Below are 22,349 nucleotides of genomic sequence, written 5' to 3' on the forward strand. Positions count from 1 at the left end.
CTTGCAAGTTCTTGCAGGCTTCTCAAAATAATTTATGGCCTCATCTTTGGTTCCCTTGGGTCAGTCAATGACAGCTGCTGCCTGGAGAAGGAAGAATTTGGTTCTTATGCCTAGAACTGGACAAAGGGGACATCTCAGGGCCCATGTTTGTCTCCCTGGGGTTCAGCTCTCTCTGAATCAGATAGGCATCATAAATCTTCAAAGACTGTTGAAACCCATTTTTCCACTTCCAGTACCTAATCGTTAGTGGCTGATACAGCTTTTTCAGTCCTGATGAAATCGATGCTGTCCGCTATTGGTTCGTTGGATTCTCCTCTAAAAAGAAACATTGAGCACAGCTTTTCTGCTGGCATCATCTACCTCACTACCGTATCCCCGTCCACAGGATGTCTTTATGGGTTCTGTGAACTTGTTGAAAACTGATGCACTTTCTCAGGTTTTTTCCCAGTATTTAATGGATCCAAGTTCCTTGCAGGAGTAAGGAGTCTGACTGTCTTTTTTTGGTCCACCTTGTGCCTGGGCTTTAGTGACGATGATCATTGGTGAAAAATACAAGCTTGTTACCTGAAGTCAGTAATCTGTGAAAGAAGGCCTTCCCCCTTGTCCTGGTTTGGGCTAGGATAGAGTTGATTTTCTTCCTAGTAGCTGATATAGTGCTGTGTTTTGGATTTAGTAGGAAAATAATGTTGGTAACACACTGATGTCTTTAGTTGTTGCTAAGTAGTGTTTATACTAGGTCAAGGATTTTTCAGCTTCTTATGCCCAGCCAGCAAGAAGGCTGGAGGGGCACAAGAAGCTGGGAGGGGACACAGCCAGGACAGCTGACCCAAACTGGCCAAAGGGATATTCCATGCCATATGACTTCATGCCCAGTATATAAACTGGGGAGACTTGGCTGGGAGGGGCAGATTGCTGCTCAGGATCTAACTGGGCATCGGGTTGGCAAGTGGTGAGCGATTGCATTGTGCATCACTTGTTTTGTATAGTCTAATTCTTTTAGTATTATTATTGTCATATTATTATTATCATTATTTTTCCTTCCTTTCTGTCCTATTAAACTGTCTTTATCTCAACCCATGAGGTTTGGTTTTTTTATTCTCTTCCCCCATCCCACTGGGTGGGGGGAGTGAGCGAGCGGCTGCATGGTGCTTAGTTGCTGGCTGGGGTTAAACCATGACACCCCTCCAGTAGGCTTTGTTGGGGAGAAGGATTAACTGGTCTTTGGATCAGAAGAGCCAGATATCAGGTCCTGGTGATTAATACAACTTTCTTCAGCATGACAGAAGCTGACAGCTAGACTCGGCAGTGCTAACGATTCAGCTGCAGTGTTGTGTATAGATTTGGGTGCTGCAATTCAAGAAAGATAAGAAACAAATGGATAAAGTCCAGAGGAGAGAAATGAGTGCTAAGTGTTTTAGAAAACATAACTTTCTGAAAGAGTGAAAGAATTGGGATTGTTCCACGTAAGAAAAGCAGGTTGGGACACAGTTACTCTTCAAATATAATACACATCTTGTTGCAAAGAGAAAAGAACAGGTTTTCCAGTGGTAGATAAGACAAGAGGCCAAAGTAGAAGAAGAAGGAAAAAAAAAGCATTTAGATTTGAAATTTTCACACAAAGTATACTGAAGCACTGGAATAGCTTGCTGAAGAAATCATAGGAGTATTCGAAAGAAGATGTTAGGAACAAGTTAGACAAAGATCTGTCAGAAATCACAGAGGTATGGTTGATCTTGCCATTGTGAACAGGTTTGGGTTAGATGCCTGCTTGAGACCCCTTTATTGCCCTGCTCTTTATTGATAGGTGTTTCTCAAGATGAGGACCAAAATCTTTCCATTCAAAGACAGACAAGTATCTCATTCTTTGTGGTTCTGATTTGGAGAAGAAAGGCCTCCACAGGCTAAATCATAAAACTAAATGTTAGCCTTTTCCCTTGTCTGGCATAACTCAAAGATACATTTAAAAGGTACTTCTGATGTTTTAGATGCTAGTAAGCTGGAACCCCTTTCACAGTGGATTGGAGTCCTGAGGGCTTTCAGACACAATAGGACAGTCGGTGTCTTAAATAAGCTGGCCTTACTCTTTCAGCTAGTTTAGATTCTCTGTAAATTTTCAGTTTGCTGTTCTACTCTGACAACCTCTCCATGAGAAATAAAGTTTTATTTTAGTCTTGTATTTTACTGTATTTGAAATATATCTATTTGAAGAACGAGACCAGTTTCTTAATTTTCAGTATCTGGAGTCCTCCAAAATACTTCTGTCTGGGCTCTCACACCCTTTCCTTCTGAAAAGGTCATAACCAGAATATTTTGTAATAGTTCGAATGCCCCAGCCATTATGCCCGTCCAGTAGAATCAATCAATCATATTTTATTTAATGTTACTCTGAAGATATTTCCACTTACATTTAACTTGCATAAGAATAAAGTAGAGCAAACTCCAATTCCACTGAACTTTTTGTTACTACCCTAAGTACTTGTATCTTTTAGCTGAAAGATACTGTAGAATTATTTAAAATGTAATGCTTTGTAATTATTTCCAGAATAACCAAATATATTCATTCTTTTATTTCAGGAACTGCATCTGTGGCTGTTGCAGGTCTTCTTGCAGCTCTGCGTATCACCAAGAACAGGTTATCAGATCACACAGTGTTGTTCCAGGGAGCTGGAGAGGTATGTATTTTTATACATCAGGAAAAATTGTACTATGAAGATTTTTCTTAATATTTAATCAAGTTGTATGTATCCAATTGACAAGAAGATTAAATGGGTAGAATGATCACTAATACCTGCTGAAAGTTGGTTCTTAATTCAAATGTAAACTTACAGAAAAATCTCTGATCATCTGGTCAAGCCTCAAATTTTTCATAACACATTTTGCAGAGATCGGTTCTCTTTTTAAAACTTCAGGTTTTAGCTCTTCAGCTGTGAATTATTGAACTGCTCTCAATATAAACAAACAAAACTTTTTGGAAAGATGAGGAAATATGTCAGGCCACTGAAGAGAAATGAAATAAAATGTATTTACCAGAGCCAGTGTTATTTAGTAAGAAGCACTGCCCCTTTGATTTTTCCTGTCATTAAATACAGGTTTTCAGTATTCTGTATGTCGAGATCATCCATTTCTGAAGATTTTTATGCACATTATTTTTTGATACTAATTTTTCAGTATAAATTTCTAAGCCACTGACACACAAGTGAAGGTTGTACTTATCTATAGTGTGGCTATCTGTCGCCTCTTGTATGAAGTCTACAACCCCGTGCATGCTTCTGAAAAATATTATTCTTGGTCACCAGAACCCCCTATAGGTGCAAATACTAATCCAGCTCTGTGTAGTCCAGATATCTTTAATTTGATTCAATATTTGGTGCTACTGTGTCAGGTCTGTAGTTTTCAGAACAACTTGCATCCACGTCTGGCACGTCAACACCTTTGTACATCACGACTGACTGTCTCTCTGAAGTTTCTTCCCCTGGTTTTGCTCCATGTTCAACAGACAGATGAATCTATGGTCTAATGTTTCATTAGTATTGTCAGTGTGCCTGTTGCTGCAAAGAGGTAATGGTAGATATCATCCCTGCTGTGGGAGCTCATTCCTAGTAAAACTACTTATTTCTTAACTAAAAAAAGGGAATCTCACTTGATTCTCAGTGAAACTGAGAATAATAAAGAACAAGAAACAGAATCAGTCCCATAAATATGTATATGAGTTGGTAATCAGAAATACTGAGTGGTCTGTTGGCTCATTTTGTTGCCTGTTTTTCAGTCTGTACCTGTATGACATTTGATCTGTGGGATGAAATATTATAAAATCCAGTAAGAATGATAGATGTTTCAGCAAAATATTGATAAGTGAATTTTTCTCACCCCTGCTTCACTGGGAGCACAGCCAAGTCTAGAGTTACAAAACACATGAATAGTGGGTAAAAGGAGACTTACCTTCTTGATGGACATTTTAAAAAAAGATAAGAGCAAAAAATCTTCTAGGACTGCATTTTACTTTCTGGCATGCAGAGTGTGGTTTCCTTTGGTTTAAATGACAAAAAAAAAGTAATGAACAAAATAAAATTTCAACGAAGAAAAAATATTTAATGTATTCTGAGATGATTATGTGGAATAAATGTTAGTTTTAGCATTTTTTATTAGAGTTTAAACATCTATTATGCTCTCCACACTGTAAATGCCATCTTAAGATTTATCTATACTATGATTTATCTTATGATTTAAGATTTATCTATACTATTTATCTACATCATGGTTTCTAATTACCAAATGGTAGCAACAGTTCATCAGTGTTTATTTAAAAAAAAAAAAAAAAAAGATTCAGTTTTATTCTTAAATAAAATTAAGAAACTTATCTAAAATAGTGGGTAGAGGAAACAAGTGAGCAGGGGATTTCTTTCATTTCTAGTTTCGTATACTACTTTTCTTCTCTTTCCTTCAGGCTGCACTGGGGATAGCAAACCTCATTGTTATGGCTATGGAAAAAGAAGGGATATCTAAAGATGCAGCTATCAAAAGGATATGGATGGTTGACTCAAAGGGATTAATAGTAAAGGTAATAACAATTTTCTCATTCCTTTAAATATCATGGTAGTTATTTGCAGTCTGTAGATAAAGGCAAGAACATATTCTTTGTGAAAGCAGCTACAACAATTTATGTCTCTTCACACAGCAAGCTGTTTTTCTTTTCTAAAGTGTATTAAATGAATGATAGGCTCCCATGTTACTTCGGGGGACAGACGTGATTATGCTTGGAGTTCCTGCTCTATTTCTATCAGGGATGAGCACATAATGAAGAGAATTTTTCAGCTGTTCATTAAAAATCATGTAAGGAAAGAAATGTTCAACTTGTGAGTTTAATATTTCCCATGTTAATGTGACTATTATTTGTTAGCACAATCTTGCACAAAGATGTATAGCTACATTATTAGGATAGCATTCAAGGATTTTTTTAAAAGGAACAAAAATATTTGTGCAGAGAATATTTTCCTGGTATTGCAAGCATGTCATCCTTCTGCAAGAACTGAGATATATTGCATCAAATAGCTTCTATGCACAGCGATATAGCTCATGTTGCAGATGTTGTGGTCTGCAGTGCTATCAACACTGGTCAGAATTTGAAGCTGCTGAGAGACTTCATCAGTCACCCTTACCTCATTCCTTCCATGTGCCAAAATAAAGAAACATATGAATTCCATGTGCCAGAATAAAGAAACTGGTATGTTTTAAAAGGTGGTTATGTATTTAATAGTTTGTGAGCTACTTAAAAGAAATGGATGAGAGGCCAGTTGGCTTTGCTTTTTCACCTTGCTTATTGGTTAGCAGTGTTCTTTAGCTGTCTAATATTTAAGATCTGTTGTAGTTCACATACCTTTGCATCAGGAGCATGCATTCTGCAGTCAGTATCTGTGTTGGTTTATTGAACAGCACCTTTCACTCATACTGTTAAAGGGAAAATAGTAGGATCATAAACATTGAAATGGGAGAGTATTACTAAGGTAATCTTGGACATCCCTTGCCAGAAAGCACAAAAGTAGCCTGTTCAGGTACAGAAGAATGCTGGTATTTGCTACTAAGACACAGATTTTTTTTTTCCTGGTGTTTTTTTGTTTGCTTGTTTTAGTGAGTGTTTTTAATCCTTTTGGTTTTCATCTAATAAAGTGCTTCTGCATCCAAACACAGATGACTGAAGGCCTGTGTATCTTCTGTGGCTGTTGAAACCTAGAGGTTGCCTAAGAAGAATGGTGTGTTGCACAATTTCCTGCACCATAGAGACTGGGATTATCAAATAATACAATTGAACTAAAATCACCTCCTGGTGGTGTTAAGGAAACAAACTGACAGGGGCAGAAGTATAGGAACTTCACAGCCCTAAAGCAGTAAAACAGGTCTCGGCTGTGTGTCCATCCAGCCAAGGTGGTTAACCAGCCTTTCTTCTCTCCTGCTTGTTTCCTCTTCCTGCTTCTTTTACACCTCTCGCTGCTAATTTGCTAGTCAGCCGAGAAGCTGGGTTGTTGCTCTTGGTATGCAGCGACTAATTTCTTTCACAGTTTCTAAATTTTTAGTGACTCGGTGACTGTATTCTTTCCTCACCACCTTCTAGCTTCAGCGCTCTCAAGCGGGGCCAAAACCAATCAGCATCTCACACAGCCTTTAGTTCCTTTCCTCTGCTTATTCTTGTTGGTGGGGCTTTAATTTGGGTTTTGTCCAAAAAGCAGTCCACTGAATTTCATGTCCTGCCTGGAATATATTTGCAAACTGTTCATGGTAGCCAGACATAACAGCTGTCTGAGATAGATTAGGGCTGAATTTGTGGCCAGATGTTGATGCAAGCAGCGGGAGCCGACGGTGCGCATCTCGGGTCATTGCTGGTGTTCCTGGAAGACCTGGGAACACCAGTCTCCCTGTCTGGCTGTCCTGGCGGGGCTTGCGAACGGGTGGGCGCTTACTGCTGCGGTGTGTTTGAGTGCAGAGCCCGCTTGACCTAGAAGCTGGAGATACTTCAGTGCGAGGCCTGAGCTGGGCGTAAGGGAAGTTGTCCTTGGTCTAGGGCTCTGCAAGTCCTCTCTTGGCTTGCTTCTGTGGCTAAATGTTCCCCCTAAAAAGTTTAAAAAAAAAAAAAAAAAAAAAAAAAAAGTCCCCTCTCCCCCAAAAAGAGAGAAAATACAACGTAAGCCTCTTCAAGCTTGTGATTTAACTGCTGGGAAGTCATATATACAGCAAGTAAATAATTAAGCTATTCCTGGTTCCTTCTTCTGGCCTGAGAGAGAATGCTGTACTTTAGGTCTGCTTAAGAAATTATTTTGCTTTAGCTGATGGCAGAAAAGTGCTGCAAGACTTGAAGGACTTTCCAAACTCTTAGAAATGAGATAAGAGAAGTAAAATGAAGAAGATTTGTTAGAATACTGTACAATGGGAAGGACTCTTGTTAGAAACCTTTTCCTTATTGCAAAGATAAGATTTGCCAAGCCACAGCATAGATCACCAGTTAACCAACTTTTGCATAAACTAAACTGACTTTTATTTCTTGCTACTAAGGAGGTGTATCATGGAAACCTGTTTAACAAGAGTCCCTTAAAATTTACCTCACCAAAAGCTGCTTGATCAAAAGAGTTTTACTTAAAGCAGGGAGACGTTTTCAGTCCTGGAAATATCCTGATGTGCTGCTTTAGCAGTATGAGAAATAACAGAATCTCTGAAGACTCAGCGATTACTTTGTCCAAGTAAACTAATTTTTACATCATTTCTATTCTATGCTGTCCTTTGATCATTAATTTTGCAATGCATGATTATAGATTTAAACATTGTTTCTCCTTTCATCTACTTTCTGTAGTATTTCAACCAGTGCAAACCGAAGAAAAATAACCTTGGAACTTTTGTTGACCTGACTGCAAACAGTTTCCACCTTTTTCTTCTTCCCCTGCTCCCAAAAGCTGCCACGAAGTCACTTATCAGGCTTTTGTAGCTGATTTTTCCTTTGTGGCTTTTTAGTTTTAGTTCAAGTGCAGCTGTATGTTCATTTTCCTTTTAATATTTCCTCCCTGCCCTGGGAACCATCATTTTTCATTACACGAAGTTTGATGACCAACTTTTCTGCTATGTTGTGGTGAAAGAGCTGGTGATGAAGGCTATGTTTGTTATACTGTCTGTAGTTGTGTTCTCTACTTCATTCTAGAGACCTTATAATGTTGTACATACCGGTTTGGGGTTGTTTGTTTGTTTGTTTGTTTGTTTTCTAAATTTGTTCAGTATGCTTTCATCTTTTGAAACTGTTTTTTCTGCAAAGGTGGATGATGAAGGTTTGCAGATCATAATAGCATTGGAATTTTGCCATTTGAACTATATGTCTTTTTGAAACAGATGTCACTCCTCTTGAAATGCCTGTCTTAAGTATGCCAGTGCATTCAGATGAAAGTTTTAATGTTTAATTAAAAGACACTTTTAAAGTTGCTTTTGCACTCTTGTGTACTTGGAGATTATGCATAAGCAGTTGGGACTCATCTTTAATTCTGAATTTCTGAATTCTGTCACATTGTCACATTCTGTCTGATTGATGAATAGATATTTACCTATATGAACACACTGATGGTAATGCCTCCCACATTCCTTTTCTTTCCCATATTCTCAGTGTTCCCTTTTTTTCTATTAATCACACAAATATACACAAATAAGTGATGCGTGGTGAACACATTTTGTGTCTTCTTTAAAGCTGCCATAGTGTCATGCTTAGCTATATTAGTGGCCAAATCTTCACCCATGAACTTCAAAGACAGTAAATTCTTTTGTGTCAAGTAGCTGAGAAGAGGCAGAAAGTGATAGAGTACTGGGATGTTCATGAGGTTCATCATAGAATCATAGAATGGTTTGGGTTGGAAGGGACCTTCAAGATCATCTAGTTCCAACCCCACTGCCATGGGCAGGGATGCCTTCCACTAGACCAGGTTGCTCAAAGCCCCATCCAACCTGGCCTTGAACACTTCCAGGGATGGGGCATCCACAACCTCTCTGGGCAACCTGTTCCAGTGCCTCACCACCCTCATAGTGAAGAAATTGTCTGAGCATTTTAGTAACGTGCTGCAAATGCTTCTTTTTTCTTTCTTCTTTTTTTTTAAGGCAATACCAAGAACAGGGTAGGGTGATAGGCAAGATGGTTCTTGGAACTGCCTACGAATATGATGCAAATGATAAGGCATTTTTAATGTTTAAAGAGACTCAGTAGAAACCCCCTGCCCTCTGCCAACGATGAATGCTCCTCTGCCAAGGATGGACAGGCTGATGGGAGTGTTCCTGGGCTGCCAAACGTGCTTCTCTTGTGGTGAAGTTTATCTGTAATGTGCAAGACAGCATTAGATTTTTGTATGCCACATAATCTCTAGTGCACAAATGACGTTCCCTCACATAGGGATGAATGCCATCCTTAATTTTAAAGAGTACGTCAGCATGGACAGTATGTCAGGAATGTTGCTTTTGACAGTTTTGTGCTCTATGCTTTCTAGTTCAGCACAGTAATACTTGTGTCTAATCGAGTGATTTGTATTTTTAAATGTGCATTAGATGTGTGATCTTATCCCCTGTAAGACTTCATATCATCTGAGTGAAGCCCAAACTGAATGGCAAGCACAAGAACATCAGTTGAGGTCTGATAGTTGAAGGCCTCAGAATATCAATCTTTCTAAGAGGAGGACTGAAATAGAGCCCAGAAGTTTACCAGTTTCTGTGGTCCTAATTAATTAGAATGGAGATACCCAGGTAATCCTGTAGATAATCCTCTAAAATGTTTTCATTTTCCCTCCTCCTTCCCCCATTTGAATATCTCTGGCAACCTTATTTGAAAAGATCCTCACAACCAATTAACTGGCAGTGGATACAACCCTCATTAGAGTTCATAGTTTAGTCAAAGCTGGATACATACATAGTTCAATCTTTGCTTAGAGAATGATGGAAGAGAAAGGGGGACATTTGGGACTGATAACAGAATTTCAGTGTCATATAGGTGTGGTCGCTCCCAGTCAGCAGAGCTCATATAACATGTGAAAGTGTGTTTAGAGCTCACAATCGAGTATCTTAATATTGAACTGAATCCCATCCAGACTGCCTGATTGTTACTGAATTTTCTTATATTTTAGCAATAATCACTTTTAAAAAAAAGTTTGGATTTCATTCTAGATACTAATTTGATAATGGTTTTAATGTTAACTTTTATATACTACTTAATAATATTATCTGCCTCTTTTGCTAACTTTTAACTGTTCCCAGCTTTCTTTTTATCAACAGTCAATTTTTCTGGCTCTTTAGTTTTGTCCTTGATCAGTTCATTTATGGCTGACTGCAACTGGCTAGGACTTTTTGAGCCAAAAAACTGATTTGCATCTTAGCAAAGATGCAATGTCTTGGGTATCTCCAAGGCGCCACAATCACTTAGAGCAGTTTCTGCTTTATTTTACTCACGTACTGTCCCAACAAAGCAATCCTTGTTTGTTTCGTCAGTTATTCTGATGTCTGGGGAATTAATCTGTGCAGTTTCATCTTGCATTTATCTTGTTCTATATGAAGTATAAGTTTTGCAGAAAGGAAACACATTAATTTGTCTTTGAACGCTCGTGGTATTACTCATACTCTGTCAGTCATATATGAAAACAAGTGAGGACAAGGCAAAAGGATGATTGGTGGGGTGTGCTCAAGGAAAACCCACATTATTTTCTCTAAAACAGACACCACCAAAAATTCGTGTGTTAAATTTGTTAGCATGTAACTGTTTCCTCTTTGACACCATGTACACTAGATGTCCTGATGAGATGGTGACCTAATTTGGATGGTTTATGATTTCTTTTGCTGATGCTTTATTATTGAAATGAGTGATTGTTTTGCTCCATTTTGTTTCTGTTGTTCTGTGGGTTCCTGACTTGCTCTGCTTCTCAGATCTTATCTTCTTGAAATAATTGTCTTTATAAATTTTGTCCTGCCTGTTAACCATGTATGCTTATTTACATGGAAAGGGTATTTTATAAATTTTACAGGACTTTATTAAACAACCCTAATGTCGTAACAATGTGTTTTAAAGTCAACACCAGAATTACATTTCTTACCTAAGTCGTATGTTTTACTGCCAACCATTATGACATTATCTCCTCAAAATGTTGTGGTTTTTCACACAGTTGGCAACGAACTGTTTGTTAATTCTGTGTCCAAGTTGCCTCGTCTGGTTTTAATCTGCTCTCTTCACCTTTAGGTGTTAGGTGATGGGCCTGATCGGGAGGCACAGTCACTTTATAATTAGGGCCTCAGTGTGGGGATTTGGGAGGGCTTGTATGTCTCTGCTTTTTGGTTCCTAAACGAGGTAGCACAGGAGTGCCTGTCACCTGCAAGCCCTTGGGCTTCAGTAACCCCTGACCAGTGAGTCCATATCCATACCTCTACCTTTTTTTTTTTTTTTTTTTCTTCATTTTGCGACTCCTCGTAACCAATACTCTGCTGGAGTTCTGGCTAGGGAGGGCGGCCTGGCCTGGCCCGTCCTAGCATGCTCTCTGTGCCTCTCCTGTCCCTTCCCTTTCATGCTTCTGGGGGACTCCCCAGAGAGGTCCCAGTGCTGTCTACAGTCCCTGCCTAGAGCCCTCCAGGTGACTCATCAACAACCTTTAGACCATGGATTTACTTGTGATGAAAGAGATAAGAAGCCGTGTAGAGATCATCTCCCAAGAGGGAGATGTTTCACCACCTTCTCCCATGACTCTTAACCATATCCTTTCCCCCCCCCCCCCCCTTCTTCCTGGATGCTTTAACAACTGCTTTTTTGTTTGTTTTGCTCTTAACTCTGCAATAAGGAACTCACAGGAAAAATGCAAGTAAAACCAAAACATTTGCAGTTGGAAATACTCTGCTTACTAATGGACTGCTTTGCTCTTTGGTCTACAGTTCTCATGTCTTTTGTGGTTCTCGTGTCTTCAGTATTTAAGAACCTCAGATGAATTTATTAGTTTATCTGTGTACTGATCTCTGTTCTCTTGTTTAAATAAGCCGCAGTTGATGGTCAAATGGAGGCAAGTGTTTATATAAATAGATTTGTGCCTCCCTGATCGTGAGACGGGACGAGTGCCAGCGCTGCCTCTAATGTGAGACAGTGCAGTCATCAGGGCGCTCTGGCTTATTCTCAGCTGCCTCCCAGCTGATGGAAAGAGCAAATCTGGGAGAGCTTCCAGCCCTGCCTCTCTGGCCTTGCTGACATAAAACTGCTCTGCTCTTCAGCCCTGGTTCATGGGGCAGCCCCGGCAGGACCAGCTCCAACAGGCCATGGCATTATACTTCACATTGGCGGTATTTGTAAGATTTGCCCCCTGTTTTGTAATATCCCACATAGATGTCTGCTGTGCAGTCTGGTCTCCTGTTTTTACAGCTGTTTTCTATGAATTTTCTCAGGGTTTTATTGATGGGTCATTTTTGTTTGTTATCCGAGCCTCAATTTGGTTCTATAATATGATGATATGAGTAACTTTCTGTGGAAACTGTGATGTACATTTGCTTGAAGCCTGATCCCAGTGTCCCTTTTACTACTTCTGCTGTTGATCAGCTGCTAAAACTAAAAACTTAAGAACCCTCCCTAAAACAAAGAACTGCCTTCAGTTCAAATCCAAAATACAAGCAGTTTTTGATAAAACTGTTAACTACTGAGTCCTCTTACTTCCTTTTGCTCCTTGAATTAAAAGGTCCTGGTGTCCAAGTGACTATGTTTTACTATTTGTAATAATAATATATAATACCAATGACTCTCATCCATTAGGGAGTATAGACATTTTAGAATTGCCAAGATCTTTCATACATAATGTCACCATCAGAGAATGCTGCTATTGTTTCTTTATCTTTGTACTTCATCTGCTGACTTAACACAGTCCACATTGTAACTCATTTGCTAATAAAGAATTTAGCTCATATTACGTTCCATCTGAGATACTGTGGTGACTTCTAATATAGCAACATATCTGTTTTCAGGTTGCTTTGTTCTCTTTTGTTCAAAATATCCCATAGGTTTCTTGGTACAAAATGATACTGTGATAGAGGCAATATGTTTCCCCTCTGAAGTAATTTCTGATGTTTTCACTGAGTCTTTGGACTTAAGGTTTATAAATCTTTTTCAGTGTTTTTAGTATTCTTCACCTTCAGCATTCTAGTGAAGGTGTACTGTATAGTTTATTCAGGCAGCCTGAGTATGCATTAAAGATGCTATGGTTGTCTTCCTGATACTTTAGTATGGAGGGGATTTTTTGTTTGTTTGTTTTATTCAAGCAAACTTATTATAATGCCCCTAGCAAATTACTTATTCTATAAAAGATAAGGAAATAATACACAGCATTGCGAAAAGTTATATAATGAAATGTTGGTGCTTTTTTTTTTATTCCTTTCTTGGGATGCTGAATACATTTGGGAAGTTAAAGCAAGAAGGATATATAGCCTCTTTTTCTAACTTTACCTTCCTCCTTCTATTGAAAGAGTTTGTGAGTTTCTATCTTCCCCTCTGAATAGCTGTGCAGGTATCATGTCGAGTCTGTTAGTTCATCTGTGGATTTCGGTGTGAAAGACTTTCTTTTTGGATTTAGGGAGTGTCACTTGATGCAGGAAAGATGCTTGTTATACATCATAGAAAACATATTACAACTTAAGACAGCTGCTGTCTGGCCTAGATGAGTCTTCGTACTGCTATTTGAACAATGGTGCAATAACATCCTTTGGTAGGAACCCCTGGAAAAATTCCTCCCCTGCGTGGCAAGCATTGAAGTCCTTCAGTGAAACAGTGAGACTGTATTGAGGCTTGGCGTACTGAAAGGGGCACGTCTTTAGATTGCTGATTTTTCTGAGCCCTTTTCATTGAAGGAATGAATTTTTAGTAATGCTAAAAGAGCAAGACAGTGGACTTAGACAAATACGAATGTGACTGAAGATCATGTTTCTATTTAAAAGACTCAGAGCTTCATACACAGAAACCCAGAGCTCATTCAAATTCTTTTTTAGTATGGAGTATTTTAAATTTTTCCTTTTCCTATTAGAAGAAGAAGGGAAACACCAGTGAGCTGTGTGCTGTGTTAGTATCTTAGGATTATGGAGATGCAAGCAGACCAGCACAGTTTCTGATTTATGCTGCCTTGTGTTGATCCTCTACAGCTCATTTCCTAGCAGCAGATAGCCAGAGTACAAAAGCTAGCTAAGCCAAGGCTGGAAATGGAAATGTCAGAAGACGGACTCTGCGCTTCTGGAAGATCTTTTAGTCAGAGCAGCTCTGCACTGACAGGTCCATCTGCTTTGCATCTCTCCAGTGTCAGGAGGGAGACAAGACAGGGAGACAAAACCACACAAATCCTGAATTGAGACTTCTGCATTTTGGCTCCATCCTCTTCTCTTTGCTGACTGACAAAAGCTCTGTGATTTCTTATTCCGGCTATAGGCATTCGGGGGCGGATGTCTGGAAGCTCATAAATGGACTGGCAACCCCTTAGTTTGAGGTTAAGCATGCACAAAACTGAATTGTTTCTTCCTTCCTGCAAGTCATTGCTTGCCCTGTTGGCAGGGCATGGAGGAAAGCTAGCCGTGCTCTTGCTGCCGCCTCTCTACTTTGTGGAGAGCAGAACTTAAGAATTTGCCAATTTGGGGAGAAAAAATACTATCTAGAGCACTGTCCTCTAAATTATTGGAGTTTTGTAACCAAATCAACTGGCTAGTCTTGAAATCTCGGACACGGTTTTTGGGGAGGTGTTATGTAGCTCCTTTAGGATCACTGAATTAACAATTAAAATACATTTCTGACAATCTATTTAAAAATATATATTTAAAAAAAACCCCTAACCGTAGAATTTCTTTTATCAGCATTTTCCAAACAAAAATCTCTATGTACATAGCTGTTGTTATTTTTGCTAAGCCACAGAATTTAGTATTTCATTCTTAGTTAATATAGTAGAAAAATATTTACTTGGAGACATGATTCATTCTGACTAATGGGATCAAGCTAATTGAGACCAAGGCTGAATAAAGAAATAAATTTAAAATTGTTTGGGGTTTGGTTGGGTTTTTTTGTTTGTTTGTTTGGGGTTTTTTGGTTGTTTTTTGTAGTTTTTTTTTTTTTTTTTTAAATAGTAGAATGCCCTGTGTGAAATTAAGGGCAGATAGAAATTAAGATAGGGCAGAAGTGAATCTGACCTAACCTGACCCATCTGGCTAGCACTCGTCTCACTAGCCAGTGGCCCAGAAAAGATTGCAGTGGATCACATCCAGCTTACTGTTTGAGTACTCCTTTGTATCTAATTAAATGAGAGATGATTGTCAATGTCAGTAGGAAATGGGGCTTTGAATCCTTGGTGTTGCATCAATAAGTGTTTTGACAGCTCTGCCATTATCTTAATTTTAAAATGTTGAAGTACCTCCTTGAAAGCCAATCAAGTGTAAAACTATAAAGAAGTAACTCTGTTTCATGCATGGTTTTGGTTATTTGTTTTAATTGAAAATGAAAGAATATCAACATTTTTCTCCACTAAGATGTCAGCCTGGCCTGTTAGCTGTTAGGCACTGTGGAAAAAATTGGAGGTCACTTTTCCCGAGAGATCTGCCCAGATTTGCAGATCCTGGAGGCGCTCAGAGCTACCAGCCTGCCACAGCCTGAAGAATGAGCTGGCCATAGCTCTTAGAGGTGACTTCTTTTTTCTTGGTAGCCCCGGGCAGTCTCCTGGAGGCTGAATTTTAAGACCAGATCGAAAACTGGCTTCCTCAATAGCAGCCTGATAAGTTATTAAGAAACCAACTGAAGAAGCAGCGTGGGATCGGATGGTTGCCCACAGCACCCACTCCTGGCTCCCCAGAAAACCTGCCTCCAAGTTGGCCTCCTTGGAGAATTTTCATTTCAACCAACCATCCGATTCAAATGAAAAGTGGCTTTTATTATAATATTTTGAGTTATTCCTAGCAACAAGCTTATGACTTCCAGGCCAAAAATGTGGGTTGTGTTTTTTTTTTTCTTTGGTGACTAAAAAGAAAACTTCACACGTTTCCCCTGAAAATGTTAAGGAAAAATCCTGCTTTGAAATGAGATGCATCTAAAATGCGTGCGTAGACTGTGGGGACATCTGCTGGGTTGCTGGGAAACAGACAGACTTCAAAATGTGTATTGATCGTGGAATGATTAAAGTGTGAACATGCCAAAAATTGTTAATATTGCGGCATTCTCTCAAGGCTGAGAATTTCACATTTTACCTGCAAAGGAAACCAGGTACCCATATCGCAGTGTTACCACGCTAATCGCTCTAGGAGACCACTTAAGACCCGTCTAAGCACATGCTGACATAACCCTCTTAAATTAAAAACTCTGTATTTTGGTCATGCAAAAAAAATCTGTAGAAAAGGAGAAGTCTCTGGAAATTCCTTGTAATCACGGGTGAGCCAAGAGAAGCTGGCATCCTGTGAGGCAGACCAGCTCAGTCAGCCCCGACCACATAACGGCCTTCTGCGGCTTCCTGTGGCACCCTCGGGATGGAAACGCTTTTCTTGCAGCTGGAAATGAAAAATGGCCTTCCCTCCTGTCTACCAGGCTTGTGGTGGCTGGCCGAGGACAAGCAGAGGAGCTTCGGTGATGGGGCTGGCACAGCCACACGTTGCCACATCACAGAATTGTGGTCTGAAATTTAGCATTGGATTTCTTGCTTTTGTTAAAATTAAGCAAAAATGCCATTAAAAAACTAATCCCAGCTTGAATCTGATAGTATACACAGCCCTAAATTGAGCCAAAATTGTCAAATTCTTAGACTTTGGTGGAATCGTGGAATGAATTCTGTTCCAATACTTCAGTATAGTCTTAATTAACTTGCTAAGATTAAGGAAACTTTCATCTTATCAGTTGGAAAAGATGTGGCTGGGGAGATGATATATATCTGTTCTGACTATTTGGTCAAAATTACATTTAGCGTTCCATTTTCCTCATGTACTTCCCTATATATCTGTATAATCTGCTTCTTGCTGTCTGAAATTGTAAGGTGTTTGAGGGGCTGGCACCGTCTTCTAGATTTGTGTTTGAAAAGTGCCTTTGCAGTAATGTTTTCTGCAGGCACAAGAGTAAAATGAGGGGTGGAGGTGTATGCATTTTAAACTCTTCTGCTGAAATTTTCAGATTCCTGTGTACAGACAGAGGTCCACGTATTTAGACAACTAATATAATTGTCACAGATTCTGGCCCCTTCTTGCCCCGCACTCCACGTTACTTACACTGAGCTCAAATCCTGTTTGCAGCCCAGTCAATGTCAATGATACTCTATAGCCCTTTTTCCTGCATCTATCCTATTCCATTTGGAAACCTTGTTGGGCATCGATGGGTGGAAATTGCCGGTATAGATCAGGGCGAAAGTTGTTTCACAGCTGAATCAATTTTGTTAATGTAAAAACGGTGCACCAGACATCTGGTTAGAATTATTTTTATTCCATCCTTAAGAATGAATGACTTCTTAAATAAGAAAAATGTGGAGCAAAATATAGGCTCCCCTATAGTCTATATACTCCCCCCATATAGTCTCTTTACTTTTAGACAAGGACAAAGCTGAAAAAGCTAGGAGAAACTATTTTTGTTTTGCTGAGTTACAAATCCCCCTCGCCCTGATGCATCTGTACTGTTTGCTATATAAATATATTTATGCTTTATCATTAGTAAGTGTTTGACCAAATGTTAACAGGTAAAACAGCTTTAAGAATGCTTCAAAAAAGAAATTAATGATTCTTTCTTATAATTGTTAATACAGTGGTGTTCTACAGCTGTTATGAATCTAAAGTAAAAATATTGAATTTAATTTACCTACTGCTTAGAGAAATAGATTAGTCCTGAATGATCCTAAGCATGTTAGCTGTACACAATGTAACTTTGTCTAATATGGTATTTGGTGATAGAAGCAAAAGTAGAAATGAAAATAGGACATGTTAAGTGATACTTTGTCAACTGACTATCCCAGGATATTAGGTTCCATTAAACTTATAATAAATATCTTTTTCCTTTTTTCATTACTCAGGGACGTGCCTCATTAACATCTGAGAAACAACGTTTTGCCCATGAACATGGTGAGATGAAAAATCTAGAAGATATTGTTAGAGATATAAAACCATCCGTGCTAATAGGTAATTTCTTTTACTTTAAAGCAATGACCTTATTCTTTGTTGGAAAAAAATGGGGATGTGGTTTTGTCTGAAGACAAGATCAAGTTCCTCTGAACAGAGTTTACCTTTGTGTGTTTTTAGACAACACTAGGTGCATAATGGACTCTATTAAGCAACTGAACAAATAGTAACTATTCAAGCATGTAGCACTGCTTTCACTCCAAGCCATCCATTTTACAGGGGGAATAATCCGAGTTGGTTTAAACATCTGATGGAGAACCTTATCACCTTCATAAATTACTTCTGATTTAATGTGGATGGTGTAATACAAATAACCTCAAACTTAGACTGAGAAAACTGAGCTAAGCACATGTAAAGCTGTGCAAATATGAGCATGCTGTAGCTGAATCTTCTTTTCCCTCATATTTAGGTCCGTAGCCACCAGTCCTTTGTGCAGACCAAACCACAGATTTTACAAATTTTTATAAAGGATTTGGGATCTCAGTAAAGGATTGCTCAGCTCTCTGCAGTTTGGTTATTATTTTTCAGTGACAGTTTCAGGAATGAAGTGCAAGTACTCTTAAATCATTTTTTTAATATGTAAGACTTGTTAATTCATCTATCTGTCTAGTAAAATCATTCATCAGATGCTGGAAAATCTGATATGCCACAGTGAAAATTATCCTACATTTTAAAAGCTACCTTTTTGACTATGCCTAGACCACATAGTCCTTGTTCAGTAAAATCTGCTTTTGACAATGATCATGAATGAGGTAAATAAAGCTTATCTTTTTCTATGCTCTATAAAGATATGACTGCAAGACAGAGACCAAGTAGTCTAGAGAATTTATTTAGTAGAATACAAGGCTGAAAAAGCTAGTGGAACAGAAGAATAGATTGAATGATCTGTGATATTTATCTAGATAAAGGTGTGTGGATGCTCAGGGAATGTTTGCTGTCATGAAATATGGATGTTTACTGTGTGTCATCTTTATATATAAATTTATGCAGCGCTTTCCCTGAAGGTCACTTTCTCCTACTCATACTGCATAATGAAGGCTCTTCCAACAGAAACAGCAATGAAAATTAATATTGGGATTTTTTCGGTTTGGAGGACTAGTCATTCATTATCTTCCCCTGGGCAGCAGGATTCATTGGGAAATATGTTGATACTCCTTCTCCCAATGTTTTACTTAACTCTGTCTCAGTGAATCCTCATATACATTTCATCGCCTGCGATGGCTCAAGGAAAAGCCTTAGTTTAGCTTGACCAAATATAAAAAATTGAAATTTTCGAATGAAAAACAAAAAAGAAATAGTCAGTGAGATTGTTCAGAGCATTTTGTTTTAACTTTATATCTGAAGATAGTTGTCATTCTTACTATTGGCTGTCCAGGAGCAGTTTTAGAAGACATTAAACATTTGGCAACTGCAGACTTAACCAGAAACTAAGGTGTATAACAGGCTCTTATACAAGTGGGACAAAATCATGATTGCCAAAACTGTTCATCAAACATACAGTGGCCCAGCTGGTCTAGCAAAGCTTTTGCATCTAAGCATCCTTGTCCATTCATAGAAGGTGGAGTACAGAGAGCTCAGATTTGCAAAAAATAGTTGTATGTGACAGAAATGTTTGAGCAAGAGATGTCTAAACTTTGAGAGAAGTTACCGATTTGCATCAATTGAGGAGTTGCCCCCTTTGTTTCCAAGGGATCAGAATAAAGGAGATTTGGCCAGATGCAAAACCAAATGGGTTTTAGACATTATTGGGCCCACATTAAGCACCTAAACAGCACCTAAAGAGCCTGTTGTAGGGTGCTTGGGCTTTCAGTAGACCTCTTGGGAAAGCTCAATTTAAAACAATTCAGGGAATTTCAGTGGGGCACCCACCTCTCCCTATTGAGGGCATAGGCTGTGCTTGAAGATGTCTCTGTAAGACGATACCATGCTTCATGTAGAAGCAGTCAGAAAATACTCTGAGATACACGCTCCAGGACTAACATTTCTTAAAGGTATCACCTTCTAGCCAGCACTGCAAGGTGAGGACCCCTCTCACCTCCCTCCAAGTACCTTGTGCTCTCCTCGGGCAGACACCAAGCTGTCCTTTTAGAGTGGGCAATGTTGGGATGCTCACTTGTGCATGAGTGACAAGAGGTTAGAGTACTGACCCAAGAGGGACTCTCCTGGCCCGGGTTTGAATCCATTCCTACTCCCCCAAGAGAGGGAACAGCTTTTTTCCTGCTGTTGAAACTCAGATGCTGTGTGGAAAGCAGAGCAGGGAGCCAGGCACTGGAGGCTCTGAACAAGAAGGAGGCTACCTTCTCTACAAGCCAAGTGATAGGGGCCTCCCTGGACATAAAGATCCTTAGGTTTACTCCAAGGTCTGTTTATCTGTTTTTCACTGAAGGCATGGAAAGCAAGGACCTGATCCTTGGATTCCCAGCTCTTGTAGGTTAGGCAGAAATACAGGTGTATTGGCACCTCAAAAACATCACACACCCCCCTTTTTTGGTTGTGAGTACAGTATGGAGAATAGAAAAGCATCTCTGGTGGGATGGAAAGGGATGTATTCAAAAAAATTGTCGCTGTCAGGGAAGCCTTAGACTCAAAATGGGGATTATTCATCAGCTGAGGCTGGAGATGACAGAATGATCCGTTGTAGAAGGCAGAGACTTTACTCGTCATGTCAGAAAAAATTGAAAGCTGACACACTGGATTTGGGAGAAACTATCCAGTCTGTTGCATGAGGCTTCAGGAGACAGAGTTGTACCTTTCTGCTCCTTATTGGACTTACCTGCAGGTTAGGTGATACATTTCTATTTTATATAAAGGGCCTGAGAAAAGTGAAGTGAGAAATTCACCAAACTGTACAGGGGTGAATAGGTTTTGCCTTATGTTAGGGATAATACTGAAGTTTCACTGTTGCAAAATCTTTTATACAAAACCTTATTTGAACCATGTCAGGAAAAAGGTTGAACTCCATTTTAAAGAGGGAGGTTTGCAGTAAAAGGAGCTCTGTTCTTTTAAAAGTGACATGCATGTTTTACCTTGAACTGATTGCATTTGTCTGCTTGTTATGTGTGTGTTTTCCTTCTTTAGGGGTTGCTGCAATTGGTGGTGCTTTTACTAAACAAATTCTTCAGGATATGGCTGCTTTAAACAAACGTCCTATTATTTTTGCTCTCAGCAATCCTACCAGCAAAGCAGAATGCACTGCTGAGCAGTGCTACAAATATACAGAGGTAACCAAAGATTAACATCTCTCCAGTATATGTAGTGAAAAGTAAATCTGAAATTAAATTTAAAATGGGAGGAAGACAGAGGGTGGAGTAGCAAGTACTAATCATCTCTGTGTGTGGGTAAAATGAGTTAAATTAAGTAACAGGTTTTTCAGATTTTACCAAGACAATTTCATTGAAGTCAATACGTGCTTGCACCCTCATAAAAGCATTTCGTAGTTTTTATTGGTGTCAGGTAAGACTCATAGTCTTTATTATAACTGAAGCATCAGTAACCGTCAATCATTAAAGCCTTATGCCTGTTTTTGAACTGTACCACTTTGTGTAATATATACACAAGCGGCATGCTTTTCATTTGAGATTTTATAAGTACTCTTTAGGGTAAGAAAATACTTCAATACAGGAAATAGAATCTTTAAAATATTTCTTTATTAAGAACTGGGATAATTGACTCCTTTTACAAAGATTTCTATTATGGAAACTTAGGTGAAGATTAAGAGAACTGTGCTTGCTTATTTATTATTGTATTATGGAAGTGCTAATAAACACGTTATCCTGTAATTCAGTCTAGAATTTGAAATGCATGAGTACTTGACTGTATGTGTCTCATAGTGGATTGTGTTTGGATTTCTTGTCAAATACAGGGCAGTTTGAATGACAGTTTCACAGTGTTTAAAAGACAAATTTAGCATGCCTGTTCCCCACTGCACAGTACACAATTACAGCGCAATGCAAGAGCCAGGGAAGTGGCCTACATGAAGGGTTGGTTATAGTGGGTAATGACATCTGGTAGGCAGAGCAAAAGACGCACTGAAGTATTTGATCTGTCACCAAAACGTATAATAAGCCGGCCATGATAATACTGCATGACACCAAAGCAAACAGAATATTCTTCTGAAGAGCTGAATAGCAACAGTGGCATATTTTAAAATGCACATTTCCAGTTCTCTAAAATAGGCATAGATATTTCTGATACAAAGCGCCTCTGAACTATTTAACGGTGACATTTATCACTTCAGCAGTCCTAGTATAAATAAAGGCTGGCTTTTCTTCCCCACCTAAATTTACTTTTCAAATTCGAGGCTGCTCCCTCCCCAGCAAGGCAAGAGCCAGGGGTTTTTGGGCTGCGGACGCAGAGCCTGTGCAATGTCACTCCCCTCATTAGTCCAAAACTGCATTGCCTGCTGTAAAAATTACTTCTCTCTCTCTGTGTATCAGGAATAATCTAGGGAGAACCTGGATAGTAGTGCTGCAGGTGAGTCACCTCTGAGGTACCCCTTCTGTCACCCTTGAACGGCACTCTGGTGCCAGCATCTGCTCCCATCAGGGTGTTCCTCATCCCAGGGGAACAGTGAGACTCCATCAGACTTGCAGCTCCCTTGCAGCCCATCTCTTGGTACTCCAGTGGTACCACAACTCTGAACATGCATGCTACTGAATGACACCAGGCCTAATATTCCTCTTAGCTAATGTTAAGCTGTTAGCAACATGAGCCCGTCG

At 39.2% G+C, this 22,349-nt stretch overlaps 1 protein-coding gene across 1 annotated transcript in view; it reads left to right on the forward strand.

Moving 5' to 3' along the window:
- Positions 1-22,349, forward strand: part of ME1 (malic enzyme 1) — a 188,230-nt gene that overhangs the window by 154,762 nt on the left and 11,119 nt on the right. The window contains exons 8-11 of the mRNA XM_050893552.1: positions 2,575-2,672; positions 4,445-4,558; positions 17,526-17,631; positions 20,710-20,852. Coding sequence (XP_050749509.1) covers positions 2,575-2,672; positions 4,445-4,558; positions 17,526-17,631; positions 20,710-20,852 — 461 coding nt within the window. The remainder of the gene's footprint in view (positions 1-2,574; positions 2,673-4,444; positions 4,559-17,525; positions 17,632-20,709; positions 20,853-22,349) is intronic.

This window comes from Gymnogyps californianus, chromosome 3, assembly GCF_018139145.2.
Source record: "Gymnogyps californianus isolate 813 chromosome 3, ASM1813914v2, whole genome shotgun sequence".
NCBI lineage: Eukaryota > Metazoa > Chordata > Aves > Accipitriformes > Cathartidae > Gymnogyps > Gymnogyps californianus.